General features: G+C 37.7%; 1 protein-coding gene across 2 annotated transcripts; it reads left to right on the top strand.

The window, feature by feature from the left end:
• Nucleotides 1-5837: 5837 nt before the first annotated feature.
• On the top strand, nucleotides 5838-15950 carry LOC110690209 (serine/threonine-protein kinase D6PKL1-like). Of its 2 annotated transcripts, XM_021867041.1 has the most exons (4): nucleotides 5838-6066; nucleotides 11665-11673; nucleotides 12903-14186; nucleotides 14871-15950. In XM_021867041.1, the coding sequence occupies exons 1-4, from the start codon at nucleotides 6023-6025 to the stop codon at nucleotides 15784-15786; spliced, it is 2253 nt and encodes a 750-aa protein (XP_021722733.1). In that variant the 5' UTR covers nucleotides 5838-6022; the 3' UTR covers nucleotides 15787-15950. The 2 variants fall into 2 exon arrangements, with proteins under 2 accessions (XP_021722733.1, XP_021722734.1); XM_021867042.1 differs by lacking the exons at nucleotides 5838-6066; nucleotides 11665-11673 and adding an exon at nucleotides 11757-12017.
• The last annotated feature ends 2474 nt before the right edge of the window (nucleotides 15951-18424 follow it).

The raw sequence follows: 18424 nt of genomic DNA on the forward strand, positions 1-18424 counted from the left end.
TAGATTGTAATACCTCGTATTTTTATACATATTTTAATTTAAATAAGTATTTCTTAAAGTATTTAAATAAGTTGAAATGAAACATTTATGATGTTTTATTAATTTAAAGAGTTTTGTTTTTAATTAAAGGTCCAATTTATTTATTTAATAATTTTGGGAATACTTTATTTTATAATTTAAAAACTTGGGGCACATTATTATTTTATAAAAGGAAATTTAAAGTCAGTGGTATTTAAGAAAAGTCAAAATACTAGTTTGAATAGGAAATGAATCATTAAGGATAGAAAGGGAATTTAATCTTAAAAGGGTTTTTAGAGAGAGGGTATAAATACCCAACACATGGGCAAATTGAACCTTGCCCAAAGTGGAAAATACCCAAAGGTAACTCTCTTTCTCTCTCTCTTATTTTCCCCTTCCCCTTTATTTTTATTTTGTTTCATCACCACCCACACACACACCATCACCGGCCGGCCACCACCACAGCCACCACCACCAGTACTCGCCGGTAGCGGCGGCCACCTGGCGGGTGCGGCAGCAGCCTGGCCTTGGTGGTCGTGCGCCCCTTTCAAAAAAATAAATTCCTTCTTTTGATTTTTTAATTAAATTCACCCCTGATCTAATTATTGTTGTTGGCTTTTGTGATGATTTTTATGATGTTTGATTTTAAGTATGATGTATATGAATTTTCAGATTTGGATTTGAATTAAAAAGCACCAAATTACAAACCCTGGGTTTCTAGGTTTATGTATGTTGATGGAAATTGCTTATGGGTGATTTAAATGATTGAAATAAGTGTTTTAAAACACATTTACAACAATTTTAAATGATTTAATAAAGCTGAAATTTTTATATATAAGCTATAATTATGTTTCTTGAAAGGATTTTTAATTACCCATTAATTGGAAATAAAAGTAAGGGTTTTAAACCAAATTTCAGCTTGTTTTAAAGGATTTATGAGTGATTTAAGGAGTGTATATATTGCTGGAAATTTGTGTGGAATAGGTATTAATGCCTCTTTGTAATTTTGGATTGTAGGAGAATTTCAAGTGAGTGATTTCATTTAGTCGTGGCAATTTTGAGATTGCATTCAAGGTACGTTCACGTACTTAGTAATTATTTGAGTATGTAGAAGCATGCTAGGCTTTGATTAATTAATTACAAGGTAGTATCATGATAGGTATTAATTAGAATTGTTGTATGGATTGATGTTGGTGAATGATTTGTGATGTATGAATTATTTATGATGAATTGGTGATTGGAATTAATTATGTTGGCATGTTGGATATGAACCACACTTTTAATATTAGCATGATTAAAGGCATGTTTAATTAAACTAAATGTTTAATTTGGTTTGGAATATTGAAAGGGAATTTTTATTATGGTTCATATTATTTTTATTGATACTTTAATTTAAGCAGGGGAATTGAGCTATTAAGTGTCTTAGTACACGGGAATAAATTATAGTGCGGTGCCTATGTGCACTTAAGGTGATTCTAACACCGAGGGATAGGATTTGCGACGCATTATGTGTTTAAGGTGTGTTTGACACTGAGGTAGATTAAAAAGGATTCAATATAAAATTTATGTGGTCACTAATTATTTAAGAATTAAATTGGTATGTTTGATTGCTTAAATGATTATAATGATTGATTGTGTTATGGTTTGCGAGTCATCACCAAATCCAATAATATGTAAACAACGTAAATTGAAAGAGATTATGCATTAAAACTCCTGGAACGTATATACCTCGAGTATGAACATATGGGGGAGTTATGCGACTTTATATTTGTCCATAACTTCTACTGGGAGTACACGACACTGTATTTTCCATTTTATTATTATTATTATGCGCAGGACATCCGTTACTTCATGTGACATTTGCCTACCCGGTTGGCTCCCGGTGTAGTTTACCTCAATTTATTTGGGGCAGGGATTTGGTTGGAAACCCGTTCGATGCGTAATCAAATTAAATGGACATTGATATTTGTCTAGTTAAATGTTGAATGTCTTGTATGCTTGTTTACAGGTGCAACAAGGTAAGTTGTGTGATGATAGGATGAAAGCATGTTAGTGTGTTTTATTACGCTTAATTATGTACTCAGCATTGCTGATTGTGTGTTTGTATGTTTGTTTGGTATTGTCTTTATCTTGTCCCTACGACAACCCATTTCTAATGGCGAGTAGTGGAAACAAGTAAAGAGGAACTTTTCAGGTGATGGAGCATTTTCATGATGGACATGAGTGAAGAGCGAATCATGCTTAGTTTCCATAGGGATATGATGTGTTTTAATTGCTTTAATTATTATTTATTTTATCATGCTTGTGAAACTTACGCAAAGGGTTTTGAGAGTATTGTTCGGTTTTCATGAGGGCCTACAATGGTTCCAAGTTGTAGGTTGACTTTGTTTGACTTTACTTTCTTTCAGTTTGACTTTTTAAGTTGACTTGTTTGAATGGTTTTAAAGAGAGTATTTCGCTGTGTGTCTTTGATAATTGCCTTAGCCGTTTTCACGGTGGCGGTAATGTCTTAGATTTTTCCTATTTTGTATTCTAAAAAGAGCAAAACAGGTATTTTTAAGGAAGGGAATTTCTAGAGTGTTACACATATATAAATGTTTGTATTATTAAGAGGAGTTTTGACTTTTTTCGACTTAAGATATATTATGATATATTTTATAAGCTTTCAAACAAGGCCCCTAATATGTTCTATATATAATTTCCTTTTCTTCCATATTATTACATAGAAAAATAAAAATCATTTTGGACTGATCCAAACCTTCCATCCATATTTTGGATTGTTTACCAAACTTGGTCCAACCATCATCGATTCGGCCTCCACGTCTTGAACTGTCAAATTTTGGTCTTTGATTCGAGCTGAAGTTGGACCGATGAACAAATTTAGTCATGCATATCAAGTCGACCCATGAGCCAATTATGGTCGATCATCATAATAGCTCGGCCCAACACACATTACTACATTATCAAGTTGGGCCAACCCAATAATGCAAAGGGCTATGGGTTGGCACTTGGCACAACCCATTTTCATACTTGTAATCAAGTCATCAAGATGATTAAACTAAACAAGCACATAATTAGCATAATAGAGGAGAAAAAGTATGATTAATAAGTTAATTAGCACAACTATCCCTAACAAAGACTTTTGATGCACAAAACCCAAAATCCAAGTTTAAAAAGAATCATGAAAAAACCCACTCCACTCCATCCACCCCACCCACCACTCTTGATTGCTTTTGCTCCTCCTTCAACTTTTGCTAATTCCAACAATTTCTTATATTTTTCCCGGCTACTTTCATTATTCAAACCTTGTCTTTGCCACTTTTCTAAAAGCTAAGGTAGGGAAGAAATTTATGTCCCACCCAAATCAAATTAATTAATTTAAATTAAAATCATAATAATTATAAAATAAAATAACACACTTTTCTTTTTATGGGAATGTGAGTTGATGACCTACGGTTTTTGTAGTAAAATACTTTGAAGCTAATCATTTGAATCACTAACTCTTTTGGTTTTATGGGATTGAAGAATTCTTATGACCCACATTACAAGCTTTATTTTTCTTGATCTTGATCATCATCGTTACCACCAATTGTAGGAAATTTATACTTATATTTTTGGACAATCATATGATACTATATTGTTATTGTTTTTTTATATCATCCCAATAATATGCCACATAGTAATACTTTAATAATATACTCATTTCATATTACCATTGACTTGACCATTATGGAAACACTCATATTTTCTTTGTTAAATAATAGCAAGAGGTATATGTATATTATATCTAGATTAAAAGGAAAAGGTTTTGAGTTTATAATTAGTAAGAATCCCTTTATATATAAGGTCTAAAATGTGTAGCTAGTTTGTGTGGGTTGGAAGCCACCTTCTACCGATTCCTTCAAACTCAACTTCGATGGGTTTGCTTCTATCATGTTGTTTACGATGCATGACAATAATATTAAAAATGTGTCGATTAGCGGCTATGCCTAAATCTTGTCCTACGTGGTTTTAGAATCATTTGCTTGATAAATTGTGAATGCTTTATAATGGTGGATCTCATATTCATATTAAAGACAATTCAATAATAAGATAATATTTGAGGAACATTTGAAAAACAATACAATTAATGTAGGATATTAAAATTATTCTCCGGTGGTTTGAAAAAAATTGAATTCATCACACAGGCATATGTACAAAGAAGCTCATTATTGAGTGACAAATTCTCTTTATTACATTAATGGTAAACTAATTTTTGTAGTCATTTGTATTATGCAAATCAATCGTTTTCTTGTAATAATTTTTACTCCAAATATAACAAACCTATTTATGAGTTTTTGCATGTTATATATTTTCCAAACATTATACTGCCTTAAATTAACCGTAAATAACAAAAAAATGAGAAATTTGGACATTGACATATCATATGACAATGCCTAACTGCACGCGACCATGTCTCTTTGCTGGTGAATATGACTTAAACAGGATAATTGTACTCTTCTTCCATGCTTCCATACTACAGTTTTTGTAAAATTCTTAAGATTTTTATTTTTTAATTTTTTGGTCATTTACCGAGCATATTACATAATTAGGAGAATAACATTGATTACCTAAGCGAATCATTCTTTTAGACAACTATAGCGACAAGTACTAGTAATAAAAATACAAAATTAAGAAAGATAATTAATTGAATGAAAATAGGTTAAATTGATAGATTCCCTAAAAAAAAAAAAAGTTTAAATTGATAGAATGTTTTTAAAGGATGTACTCTTTAAGCATGTAAGAAAATAGGGTGTATGAAAGAATGTGAGGATAAGGGATTCAAAGTGTGATTGTATGAAGCTTTATATACGTAGTATTTTGTTTTGGGATGCAAAGTTGTAACTTGTAAAAATGAATTGGATTGGTGGATAAGTTTTTGTTTTTCCAAACCAATGGCTTGTTGCCCATACATTTGAGATTTGTTGCGACAACTTTTAGCTATTTTTTTTAAACAAGTTAAGGAAGTGACATGGAGTACCGATTGCATAAGAGGAGTAAGTCATATATTGATTTGAGTTGATTTTAAAAGGTTTTATCCATAATAATACAAAGTACCATATTATGAATATTCAAATCACCCTCCATTTCTTTGGTCAATTAGGTATGTAATGCAAAAGCCATACCTAGTAGCTTACTAAAAATTGAAGTTTTGGGACAATTTTAAATAGACATGTGGCAAATAAGTTTTGGGGGATAATTTTATTTGATGCTTTTCTTATGCATTTCATAGTTATGAAAAGTAATCATGTAATGATGTAGTTATAGTAACCAATGCATCAAAATAATTCAATATCCTTTTCAAGACAATGAAATCTTATTGCCATAAAAGCATCTTCATTTTGTAATTTTGCAAAACATAAAGCCAATATATATATATATATATATATATATATATATATATATATATATATATATATATATATATATATAAGGGGATGTAAAAAAGCCACGCTGAATGTGATCCGTCAATTTCCTAAACAAACACCGTATAACGATCTTAACTCCTAATCCAAAACAATCCCTCCTCCATCGTTATCCAAAATTACATCACTACCCTCATTAATGTATCACCACCCAAAATCACCTTACTAGCCTGACTTAATAGCTAGTATCGTAATGGACTTAATTTTATTAGTAAGGAATCTAGGGATAACAAACTTAAAATGATGTACTAGAGTTAAGGTGGTGATCGATGGAGAACAAGTTAGCCATAGCGAGTTATCCAACCCCAATCCCATCCCCTTCTCCCATAACATTGAGAAAGAAAGAGAGAGAGGGAGGAGTAGTAATTATCTGTATGAAAAGAAGTGTAGCACAAAGAAGAAACATTAATGGGGTCCATCTACCCCACAATGGATGGAATTCCTTCCTTTTCTCATACTGGAATCACAATCACTGATCCCACTTCTCTTTCCTTTTTAACTTTCTCTCTCCTCCATTCTTGTGCTGTTAGAATGAACACATGACCACCTTCTCTCCCTCCTTTTGCAGCTCCCATGAAAAAACATGTTGTGCGACAGCGGAAGCAAAGGTCGAAAACAAACAAGAAAACAATAAAGAAATTCAATGCAAACAATAAGAACAACACCAAGAATTTACGTGGTTCACTATCGATGTGATAGCTACGTCCACGGGCACCGAGATCGAATGATTTCACTATAAACTGCAAAGATTACAAAGATGATTCTTGTATTTCTCAAGAACGGCTCTCACTCTCTCTCTCTTAACCCTAATACTGATATTAGGGAGGTTTTATATTAATCCCTAATTAAAAGATACTTGGGCAAAAAGATAATAAAATAAGATAACCTAAAACCGCAAAATCCGCGTTCCGTATTTTTCCTTCTCCGCCCGGTCAGACCGGGCAAGGTCTGCCCGATCGGGCGCGAGAAGAAAACTCCATACGAATGCTTCAACGTATCCAACCCCCACCGCCCGGTCAGACCGGGCAAGGTCTGCCCGATCGGGCGAAGGCTCGCCCGGTCGGGCGCGAGAGCAGCTTCTTCAACGAATTTGCCAGGCACCTCTTCTTCTTCCGCCCGGTCAGACCGGGCAATGTCCGCCCGATCGGGCGGACAAAGCTACGAAGTACGAGTCACCTAATATACTTATCAACAATCTCCACCTTGACGAGAACTCGTAGTCAGCAAACGACCCCATCAAGACATAGTGAAAAAACATCTCAAGCCAAACCCGATGCAAGACTCATGCATAAGCCATACATCCCGATAAGTCTTCAACCAAGACCCATCACATACTCGTCTCCAAGTATAACAACTCATAATGCTCCACCTGCATCACAAGCCCCGGGCAAGCTCCACCTTAATGCCAACACACCTACACCAGGAGCTCCCCAACTTCGCCCCTCAGGGCCTACTACATCACGTAGTAATCAATATTTAGCAAGTCTAAGCAATGTTTAAACTTGCTAAACGGAACAGGCTTAGTGAAGAAATCAGCCGGGTTGTCAGCAGTCCCAATCTTCTTCACCTTAATCCTCTTGTCAGTACGTAAGAAATGATACCTGACATCAATGTGCTTCGTCCGATCATGGTGTACTTGATCTTTAGCTAAGCAAATCGCACTTAGACTATCACAATACACTGTAGCAAAATCCTGTGCAATACCCAGTTCACCTACTAGGCCTTTGAGCCAAATAGACTCCTTAGCTGCAGAAGTTAAAGCCATATACTCAGCTTCAGTAGTTGACAACGTAACTGATGACTGCAATGTAGACTTCCAACTAACCACAGAACCACCCAAAGTGAACACATAACCAGTCACAGACCTCCTGGTATCCACATCAGCTGCATAATCAGAATCACTGTACCCAGTGACCAAGCATTCCTTATCATTCCCGTACACAAGACCAATATCAGCTGTCCCTCTCAGGTAGCGAAAAATCCTTTTCACCCCTTGCCAGTGTTCCCTCCCAGGTCGAGCCATAAACCTGCTTACAACACTAACGGCATGCGCAATATCCGACCTAGTACAGACCATAGCATACATCAAACAACCAACCGCATTTGCATATGGAACTCTAGACATATAAGACAACTCCTCCTCTGATTGAGGTGACATAGACAAAGACAACTTACAACTAACAGTAGTTGGCGTACTTATAGGCTTCGATTTTTCCATCCCAAAACGAGACAAAATCTTTTCAATGTAGCTTTTCTGAGTCAAGAAAAGCTTACCTCTAGCCCGATCCCTGTAGATCTCCATACCCAAAATCTTCCTAGCTGCACCCAAGTCTTTCATGTCAAACTCCGAGTTAAGCATCTCCTTTAATCTAGCAATATCAGATTTATTCTTTGTGGCAACCAACATGTCATCAACATATAACAAAAGATAAATCATGGAACCATTATCCAGCTTACTATGATACACACAGCAATCATATGAATTCCTGTCAAAACCTTGTGAAACCATAAAAGAATCAAACCTTTTGTACCACTGTCGGGGGGATTGCTTAAGTCCATACAATGACTTTAGCAATCTGCAGGCATAGTGTTCCTTTCCAGGAGCTTCGAATCCTTCGGGCTGCTTCATCAGAATCTCCTCCTCCAAATCGCCATGAAGGAAAGCCGTTTTAACATCCAACTGCTCCAGCTCAAGATCAAAATGTGCTACAATTGACAATAACACACGGATAGAAGTATGTCGAACCACAGGTGAGAATATCTCAACAAAATCAACCCCTTCTACCTGACTGAACCCCTTAGCAACTAGCCTAGCCTTAAAACGTATTTGCTCAGTTTCCGACAACCCTTCTTTCTTCTTGTAAATCCATTTACAACCCACAAGCTTCCTCCCTTCCGGTACCTTTACCAGTTCCCACACTCTGTTCTTGTAAAGAGACTGCATCTCTTCACCCATTGCGGCAAGCCATTGCGCAGACTCACTACAACTAATTGCTTGTTTATATGTGGCAGGTTCAAATGACTCTACATCATCAGCTACACTCAATGCATAACCTGTCATCGCATCAACACAGCAATTTCTTCCCTCCATCTCTTCAATCAATCTAACAGGCTTCTTGATAACTCGTTTAGGCATCTCAAGAATGGTGTCAGGTTGACTAGATGACCCCTGATTAGATTGCTCCACCTCATCCCCAGAGTTAGAATGAGTAGGAGTAATCTCAGGTTCAGGAGTACCCGGCACTGGAACATCAGCATCATCATCAATATATTGTACCCGAGGTAAATCAGCAATGGTAGACTGATGTACCTCAAGTACCCCATCTGTCTGTAATAAATTGTCTCCTTCCCTTCTCAAATCTGAAATCTCTGCATTTTTAATTGAATACATGGTGTTTTCATCGAAAGTAACATCCCTACTAAGAATGACCCGACCCTCCGAAGGTGAAAAAATTCTAAACCCCTTCACACCATCCCCGTACCCAACAAAACACCCCTTCTTGGCTCGTGGATCCAGCTTACCCTCAATAACATGATAATAAGCAACACAACCAAAAATCTTCAAATTCGAAAAATTAGGCAACTTACCACTCCAGATCTCAAACGGAATCTTGGAATCAATTCCAGAATGAGGACCCCTATTAATGACATAACAAGCTGTTAACACAGCTTCACTCCAGTACCTCCTCCCAAGCCCTGCATTAGAGAGCATGCATCGAACTCTCTCTAGCAGTGTCTGATTAACCCGTTCTGCTACACCGTTCTGCTGTGGTGTCTTCCTGACAGTATGATGCCGACCTATACCCTCATCTGCACAGAACTGATTAAACTCGTCTTTGCAAAACTCTAGCCCATTGTCCGTTCGTAGCTTCTTGATCTTCCTTCCTTGTCGATTTTCCACCAAAGCTTTCCATTGCTTGAAAACTTTGAAGGCCTCATCCTTTGACTTAAGCAACCTAAGCCATGTGTATCGGGACTTGTCATCAACAAATGACACAAAATAGTGGTAACCTCCCATACCTTCAACTCTAGATGGACCCCAGCAATCTGAATGGATGTAATCGAGCACTGCATCAGTAATGTGAGCACCCTTGCTGAACTTTGACCTGTGTTTCTTACCAAACACACAATGCTCACAAAATTCAAGGTTGGCAACCTTGACCCCGGATAGAAGACCCCTCTTGGACAATAGCTGCATCCCCTTCTCCCCCATATGACCAAGCCTCATGTGCCAAATCTTAGTCATCTCCTGGTGAGATACAGATGCGCAAACCGCAGAACTAGGCAGTGTAACACCCTCAAAAACATAGAGGGTGTTCCTTTTGATACCCTTAAGTACCAACTCAGAACCTCTGAAAATACACAACTCCCCATCTGAAAACACACCATTGTACCCCAATTCATCCAGGGTACCCAATGAAATCAGATTCTTTCCTAAAGCAGGAACATGCCGTACATTAGTCAAAGTTAACCTCCGCCCATCAACAGTCCTCAACCTCATGGAACCAATACCTGTGACCTTACATGGAGCATTGTTACCGACTATAACCATACCCCCATTGCGAGGTTCATATGTATCAAACCAATCTCGACGTGGACACATATGGAACGAACACCCCGAATCTAGAACCCAGTTATCAGATAAATCATCAGACCTAGCAGAACTGACTAATGCTAAATCTTCCTCTGAATTATAGCTCTCATTCGGTTTCTCTTCAACTACAGCAGCCTGGGACTTGTTTTTCCTCACCGGACAATTATTCCTAAAGTGACCCGGTTCTTTACAGTAATAACATGTTTTAGTAGTAGTTTTACTAGATCCATCCTTGCCGTTTCCAGCACCCGACCCAGCATTGTTCCCCTTGTTAAACCCCTTATTCTTTTTAGACTTTCCGGACTTAACAAATAACCCACTACCATTATCCCCATTATCACTCGTAGCTTTCATTCTGAGTTCCCTAGTATGAAGTGCTGCCTTCACTTCTTCTAAGGTTATAGAATCCTTACCAACAACAAAAGACTCTACAAAATTCTCAAAGCTAGACGGTAGAGATACAAGTAAAATCAACGCAGCATCCTCATCATCAATTTTAACATCTAAATTACGTAAATCAAGCAAAATAGAGTTAAGTTTTTCTAGATGTTCCCGTAAGGAAGTACCTGACTGCATCCGGAGGCTAAACAACCGCTGTTTCAGTAATAATTTGTTGGTCAACGACTTAGTCATATACAATGACTCCAGCTTCAGCCACAATCCAGCCGCCGTTTCCTGATCAGCAACCTCCGTGATGATTTGATCATCAAGACTAAGTAATATGGTAGAGTGTGCCTTCTCTTCCATAACTTCTAACTGCGAGTCAGTCGGTCCGTCTCCTGACTCCGAAGTAGTACTCTTTGGAGCCAACGGACGCCATATCTGCTGTTGTTTTAACAGAGCCTTCATCTTAATTTGCCATAGCCCGAAACTATTTTTCCCGGTAAACTTCTCAATTCTTATTGTTGAATCTCCTGCCATTGTTATCTTCAAGAAACTCTCCAAGGATTGAACCTGAGCTCTTGATACCAATTGTTGTGCGACAGCGGAAGCAAAGGTCGAAAACAAACAAGAAAACAATAAAGAAATTCAATGCAAACAATAAGAACAACACCAAGAATTTACGTGGTTCACTATCGATGTGATAGCTACGTCCACGGGCACCGAGATCGAATGATTTCACTATAAACTGCAAAGATTACAAAGATGATTCTTGTATTTCTCAAGAACGGCTCTCACTCTCTCTCTCTTAACCCTAATACTGATATTAGGGAGGTTTTATATTAATCCCTAATTAAAAGATACTTGGGCAAAAAGATAATAAAATAAGATAACCTAAAACCGCAAAATCCGCGTTCCGTATTTTTCCTTCTCCGCCCGGTCAGACCGGGCAAGGTCTGCCCGATCGGACGCGAGAAGAAAACTCCATACGAATGCTTCAACGTATCCAACCCCCACCGCCCGGTCAGACCGGGCAAGGTCTGCCCGATCGGGCGAAGGCTCGCCCGGTCGGGCGCGAGAGCAGCTTCTTCAACGAATTTGCCAGGCACCTCTTCTTCTTCCGCCCGGTCAGACCGGGCAATGTCCGCCCGATCGGGCGGACAAAGCTACGAAGTACGAGTCACCTAATATACTTATCAACAAAACAATTCAAAGGTAAACATTTTATAATTATTATTATTATAAATATTCAAAATAAAAATAAAAATTGATAAAGTTAAAGGAGCTTGTTTTGTATGTACTGTTTGAGTGTGAGTTTATAGCAGCAGTACCCAACACAACAACAACTTCAGCTTTTCCTTTTTCTTTGTTTATTTACATTCACATTTTTATTTTTCCCAATTTTTCTCTTTCCTTTTCTTTTAAGACTTGAATTTTCTCTCCAACTCTTCAAAGTTGGTTTTCTCTCAATTTATTTTCTCTAAATTTGTTTAGGAATTCAAGTGGGTTTCTGTAGATCCACATTTTGTGAAGGTAGCAGCAATTTGAAGGGTTTTGATGTATGGCCACTTCACTAATCATTGACTAAGCTTCATAATTTTGTTTAGTTTTTGCTAATTTTGAGTTTTTGTTTGATAAAGTTTTCTAGATTTTTGGTTCTGGTTTTAGTTTTGTGTCAGCATTTTGGGTTTTTAACTGTATTTCCATTTCATTAATCAGTAATTAAACTTGATAATTGTGTTTAGATTGTGCTAATTATGTGTATTTGTTTGATGGGTTTTTCAGGTTTTTATTTTATTTTTGTTTAGTTGGTAATGTATGCCCACTTCATTAATTTCTAATTAAGCTTGATAATATTGATTAGTTTCTGCTAATTTTGCGTATTTGTTTCATGGGGTTTTCTGGTTTTTCAAATTTGTGTCAGTATTTTGGTATTTTTATTCCTTTTGTTTTGTGTGTAATTTTATTTGTGACCTAATCGAAGTATAATCAGAGAATCTGTCACTTTTTCTTCTTTAGGGAATCATGGGTTTTGCTTTTTTTTGCATAGATTGTTCTTTCTGTAGGTGATATTCATAGTATATTATTATGTCATGATTGTGACCCAAGTTAAGCATTTGATGGCCTCCTACTATGTTGCTTTAATCTGTGTTCTTCTTTTCATGTCGAAATTCGAAGTTTTAATGCTCTTATTAGAGTTGGATATGGTGGGTTTTGTATTGTGTGCATGATTATACATCACAAATCTAAGTAAGAAGCTAAGCTTGTAGTATCGTAAAATTTTCTTCCCATATTTGTGTTTGGATTTTTTTTCTGGCTTTTAGCATCACAAGTAAATTTGCTAGTTTCCAACTTTCTAAGTATAGATGATTATGTCTAAATCTGTTTTTTTATGATGATATTTTGTTTTGAGGTTTTCACAGTAATTTTGTTGCTGTATGCAGAGCTGGTTTTGCGGTTGTAGCTGTTTGTGATGGTATTTGTTCATCCAATATGGAGAGGATCCCGGAATTGAAGTCGCTTCCAGTTCACTTGTCTTCTGCTAGTGTGATAGTAGGGAATAAAGTTATTTCTGCTAGAGAACAGTTGAGTCGATCCAAGGGACGAGATGCTCAGGACTTGTATTTTCCTGTGCCTACGAGACCATGGAAGGGAAAAATATCCCTGCAAGAACAGGACGATCTGATGTTAGATGTTATCACATCGAATCATAGTGTTGATTCTGTTGATGATGGTGTTGGCTCAAGCTCCTTTTCAGGTGCTAGTCATCCTCCGGAACCTGTTGATACTGATTTGATGAGACCAGTGTATGTGCCAATCAGTCAGAAGAAGTCAGATGCTGTATCCTTGGTGAAGAGCATGTCTGTGAAGGGTCCTTTTATTGATGATCTTTCAATCCAAGCTCCTCCAAAAAAACCAATCCCAGCTGCTCTCTCTCCTACTGACAGCTTGGCGGAAGAACCAAATGACTTGAACACAATATCTTCTCCATTTCTGGTTCCTCGTGCTTCACAAAATACAGAAGCCTCTCTCCCTCCAGATACCGATGAAAAAGAATGTGTTTGGGATGCTTCATTGCCACCAAGTCCACTAAGTAGTGTTGATAGTTGCGTAGTTAGATCTATGAGCATTGCTAATAGTTGTGCCAGCACTTATAGGAGTGATGGCATTACGAGCGATGGAATGCTAAGCTTTGAAAGGAATTGTGAGAGTACAAAATGCAGTATTCGAGGCGGAGACTCTCTTGAAAGTGCCAAAACTAGCATGAGTCGAGCAAGTGATAGTAGTGGCCTCAGTGATGATAGTAATTGGAGCAACCTTACTGGAAGTGCTAATAAGCCACACAAAGGGAATGATCCTAGATGGAAGGCTATCCTGGCCATCAGAGCTCGGGATGGAATATTGGGTATGAGCCACTTTAGGCTACTCAAGAGGCTTGGTTGTGGTGACATTGGAAGTGTTTATTTGTCTGAGCTGAGTGGCACCCGTTGCTATTTTGCTATGAAGGTAATGGACAAAGCATCTCTTGCTGCTAGGAAGAAGTTGAGTAGAGCTCAAACAGAAAGAGAGATTCTGCAACTGCTTGATCATCCATTTTTACCGACTTTGTATACACATTTTGAGACTGACAGGTTTTCCTGTTTGGTCATGGAGTATTGTCCAGGAGGTGACCTTCACACCTTAAGACAACGCCAGCCAGGCAAACATTTTTCCGAGTATGCAGCAAGGTATGATTCAAAACATAAACGCAGTTGTCGTGTGAATATTATATGGTTCTACTGCTTCAAGAATGATATTGTGCTATCTATTTTGCTACATATGACAACACTATGCTGCTGGTACAATTCCTTGTATTTGTATATATTTAAAAGGCATTTTTCCCATTTCCTCTTCTCTTTTTCTGCAAAACTTTCACCAAGAGGTACCAGTGCTGTAAGCTTTCGCTATTTAGTGGAGTTTCAGTATGATTACTGGTTAGACTTTTTACAGGATCAATATCAGTGGTTGAGATGGATGGTTTTGAGATCCAGTGATTGTATCAGCTAATCTCAGAATTCCATGGAAACAATGCATATGGAGGGTTCTGATATGTAAAAAACTTTTAATTAGAGTCTTTGAAGTATGCCTTCTTCTTTGGATACCATTATGGATGTTACTTGTGAGCTAGAATAGGTCTTCTGTTCTCTCACATTGAGGCATCTTTTCTACTTTCCATTCATTGTTATTGATTGTTCTGAAGTTAGTTGAAAGGACTTGAATCACTTGATCAGAATATTATTGCTTTTTAATAAAATTGCGAATTCTATCTTGCTCATGAAAATGATTAAGTTTTCACGAGTAGAATGGTGGTTGTATTTGTTTCTTGGAGTTCCTTGTTTCTTACTCTGTTCCTTTTCCTCCCTATCGTATAGGTTTTATGCTGCTGAAGTCTTGTTGGCTCTTGAGTATCTTCACATGCTTGGAGTTATCTACAGAGACTTGAAACCAGAAAATGTCTTGGTTCGTGATGACGGGCATATCATGCTTTCTGATTTTGACCTTTCCTTGCGTTGCACCGTCTCCCCCACCCTAGTAAAAAGTTCCTCTGATTCTGGCCCTCCAAATGCATTCTGTGTACAGCCAGCTTGTATTGAACCTTCAGCAGTTTGCATCCAACCTGCGTGTTTCCTTCCTGGAATCTTTCCTAAGAAGAGCAAGAAAAAAACCAAACAACTAAAGAATGAGCCTGGATTTCTATCCAGAACTCTTCCTGAGCTTGTTGCTGAGCCAACCCAAGCCCGGTCCATGTCTTTTGTTGGAACCCACGAATACTTGGCCCCGGAAATTATAAAGGGAGAAGGCCACGGAAGTGCTGTTGACTGGTGGACATTTGGAGTTTTTCTGCACGAACTACTCTATGGAAAAACCCCCTTCAAGGGCTCAGGAAATCGTGCCACTCTCTTTAACGTTGTGGGGCAGCAACTGAAATTTCCAGATTCTCCAGCAACAAGCTATGCAAGTCGAGATTTGATTAGAGGATTGCTTGTGAAAGAACCACAAAACAGACTTGGAGTAAAGAGGGGTGCCACCGAAATAAAGCAACACCCATTCTTCGAAGGGGTTAACTGGGCTCTGATACGCTGCAGCACACCTCCAGAGATACCAAGACCAATGGAGATGGAGTTGCCAGGTAAGTTTGGGCCGGTTGACACCGCAGGTGTAGGTGCAGGTGCAGGTGCAGGTGTAGGAGCTGGTGTTGGTGTTGGTGTTGGTAGTGTCAGTAAAAGAATGGCCAATACCGACATGAAGCCAGGCGGCGGTAAATATTTGGACTTTGAATTCTTTTAGTGTAATGCATACAGGACAAACTTTGGCTGTGTTTTGGTAGATCTTTGTATTGTCCTGTGAAAATTTGCACGCACATGTTTTGCTATGTGCATTTTGAGCACCTAGTTAGGAACATTCCAATTGCAATGCCAATCATCTGGAAATCTATATAATTTTTTCAGTTAGATCATAGTACATTATCTAATGGCCAATATTATTAAATAACTAAATACTTCATTATATATCAACTACAGACTGTCATAGTTTCATTTCTTCTCATCATCTTGCTAATGGGCATGTTTTAGGTTAGAATATATCAAGAACCAAGATCAATAGATCAATAATTATGATTGTGCACCTAAAAATTCAGGGTGAAACGGTGTCACTCGATGTAATTATGGTTGTGAACCAGAAAAACAAGGGTTGCATACAAGCATTGACAGGCTAAAGTCGTATCACCTATTCAAAAATAATTCCTTACTTATGAGAATTATACTAAAGGCTATAATTAAACTAAGGGATTAATCAATAATAAAAAGCCTAGGGTATAGGTTCACCAATAAATAATATTTCAAGGTAAAACACAATAATCAATCGTCAATGCATAAACTAACCAGATTATAAAGAGCTTTCGCTATGTATTATAATCATAAAATTAATCTACCTTTATTAAATCGCATTTCTTGAATCTTGACTTAACCATTTATAAATTAACCTGCCTATTGAAACTAAGCCTTAAACATCAATTCTCATCTGTCGAATCTCGAATCAATATTGCATAAGTCATACAATTATACAAGGCCTAATCTAATTGCATAGCATTAAATCAATCAATAGGAAATCAATCAAGCATTGACAATCAACGATATTAAACTACCCCTTCATATTATTTATGGATCCCCACAACCCTAGAATTAAACTACTTGTGCATAATTGACACTAAACTAATCAAAGCAATTAAACAAAGCATAATAAATCAAAGCAACTAAATTACTGAAAATAAAAGGGGAAGAGATCGTTACCAAAGTAAACGGAAATAACGAATTGCGTAAAACTCAAGGTATAGAGAGAAAACAAGAGTATTAACTAAAAACTAAGAATTAACTAACTGAGAAGAGATCCTCAATCCCGCTTAACAAAGCGTATTTATACTTAAGCTCGGAAACCTAAGCTAAAACAAAGATTAAAAATCGCTAAACAATCTCAGAAACACGCGCCCGGTCAGGCGCGCCTTCGGGCGAAGAAGTGCCCTTCTTCTATATGCCTCGCCCGGCCGAGCGCGCCTCAGACGAGGGCTTACCCGGTCGGGCGAGCTCTCAGGCAAGCTGGACCTCTTCACTTGGGCTATGTTCTTGGCCCAATTTGCATTTCCTCTTTGGGTCTTTAAGACTCGGTCCAATGCCACGAACTCTTCTTCTTCACCGAGCCCTTAATCACCGGTTTGATTGCTCCAACGCGGCCTTGGGCTACGGAATATGGTCATAATAAAGCGATCCCACTCCAATGCTCGTAGTGGCTCAAATAAGTACGGGAAAATGCTTCAAATCTGCAATTTCCTATAAAACAATACCACAACTACGGAAACACTAGAAAACGCATATTAGTAATAAAAGTGGCTCCAAAGAGCCAATAATACTCCTAAATATGACCAAGGGACGGGGGTAAATCTTTATATAAAATGAACATATCAAACCCCCCCAAGCCAAACCTTTGCTTGTCCCTAAGCAAAGCAATGAATAAATAAATAAATACTTCACCCCAAATACATTTTAAACTAATATATACGATTCAAGGCAAATCCGACAAATATGTATCAAAATCAATCAACCAAATCCATCCAACTGCCCATCTTCCCTAACAATTGTCAAATAGAGCAAACCACAAGAGCATATAGAATTCAAGGCCAGTGCTCACACACTCTTCTCTCATTTAATGTGGCGAGTAAAATATGTACTCGATCGCTCTCCAACCACCCCTTTATATGTGAACAATGCCCTCCCAACTCACGCACTCGTGTGTTTAAAAGACAAGCACTCAACCTAGTAGTCGACTCGGAATATGTCAAATCATTCTTTGCATTGATAAACAACTAAATTCACATCTATTTCGGTGTTTTTGGAGTCCCTCGGGAGAGTTACAATTCCAAGAGTGCGCGTCGACCGTGTGTACCAAAATTTGATAAGCTGTCATCGAGCCTACCAAAGATAAAAACCTAACTTGGTCTCTCTAATGGGTAGAAAGGGTAAGTAAGGGTCGATCCCACAAGGACTAAGGGGAGCACTAACAAATATCGATTTGTGATAAGCTAAGTCAAGTCTTTTTGGGTTATGAGTTATGAAGAAAAACTACAAACAATAATAAAGAGGATCTCGGGAAGGTATCCACCAATTAAGTCGTTCACAAACTACAATTTAACATACAAGACATAGCAATTTGGGGATAAATTAGGGGAAGTCATCTAAGGCACCCAACTACTCTCTCAAGCTAGAGGGATTACTTGAATCATGAATACAACCTACTCTCGTGGTTACAAAGCATAAAACAAGTGTTAAAGCATAATCACGATGACATAAACATTCCCTTGATCGGAAATTCCTATTCTCATGGCATTTCGGGTCAATCAAGCATAAGGGATCTAACTCAAGTTCATCTCTCGATC

The sequence above is a fragment of the Chenopodium quinoa genome, unplaced genomic scaffold (genome assembly GCF_001683475.1).
Source record: "Chenopodium quinoa cultivar QQ74 unplaced genomic scaffold, ASM168347v1, whole genome shotgun sequence".
In the NCBI taxonomy this organism is placed as follows: Eukaryota; Viridiplantae; Streptophyta; class Magnoliopsida; order Caryophyllales; family Amaranthaceae; genus Chenopodium; species Chenopodium quinoa.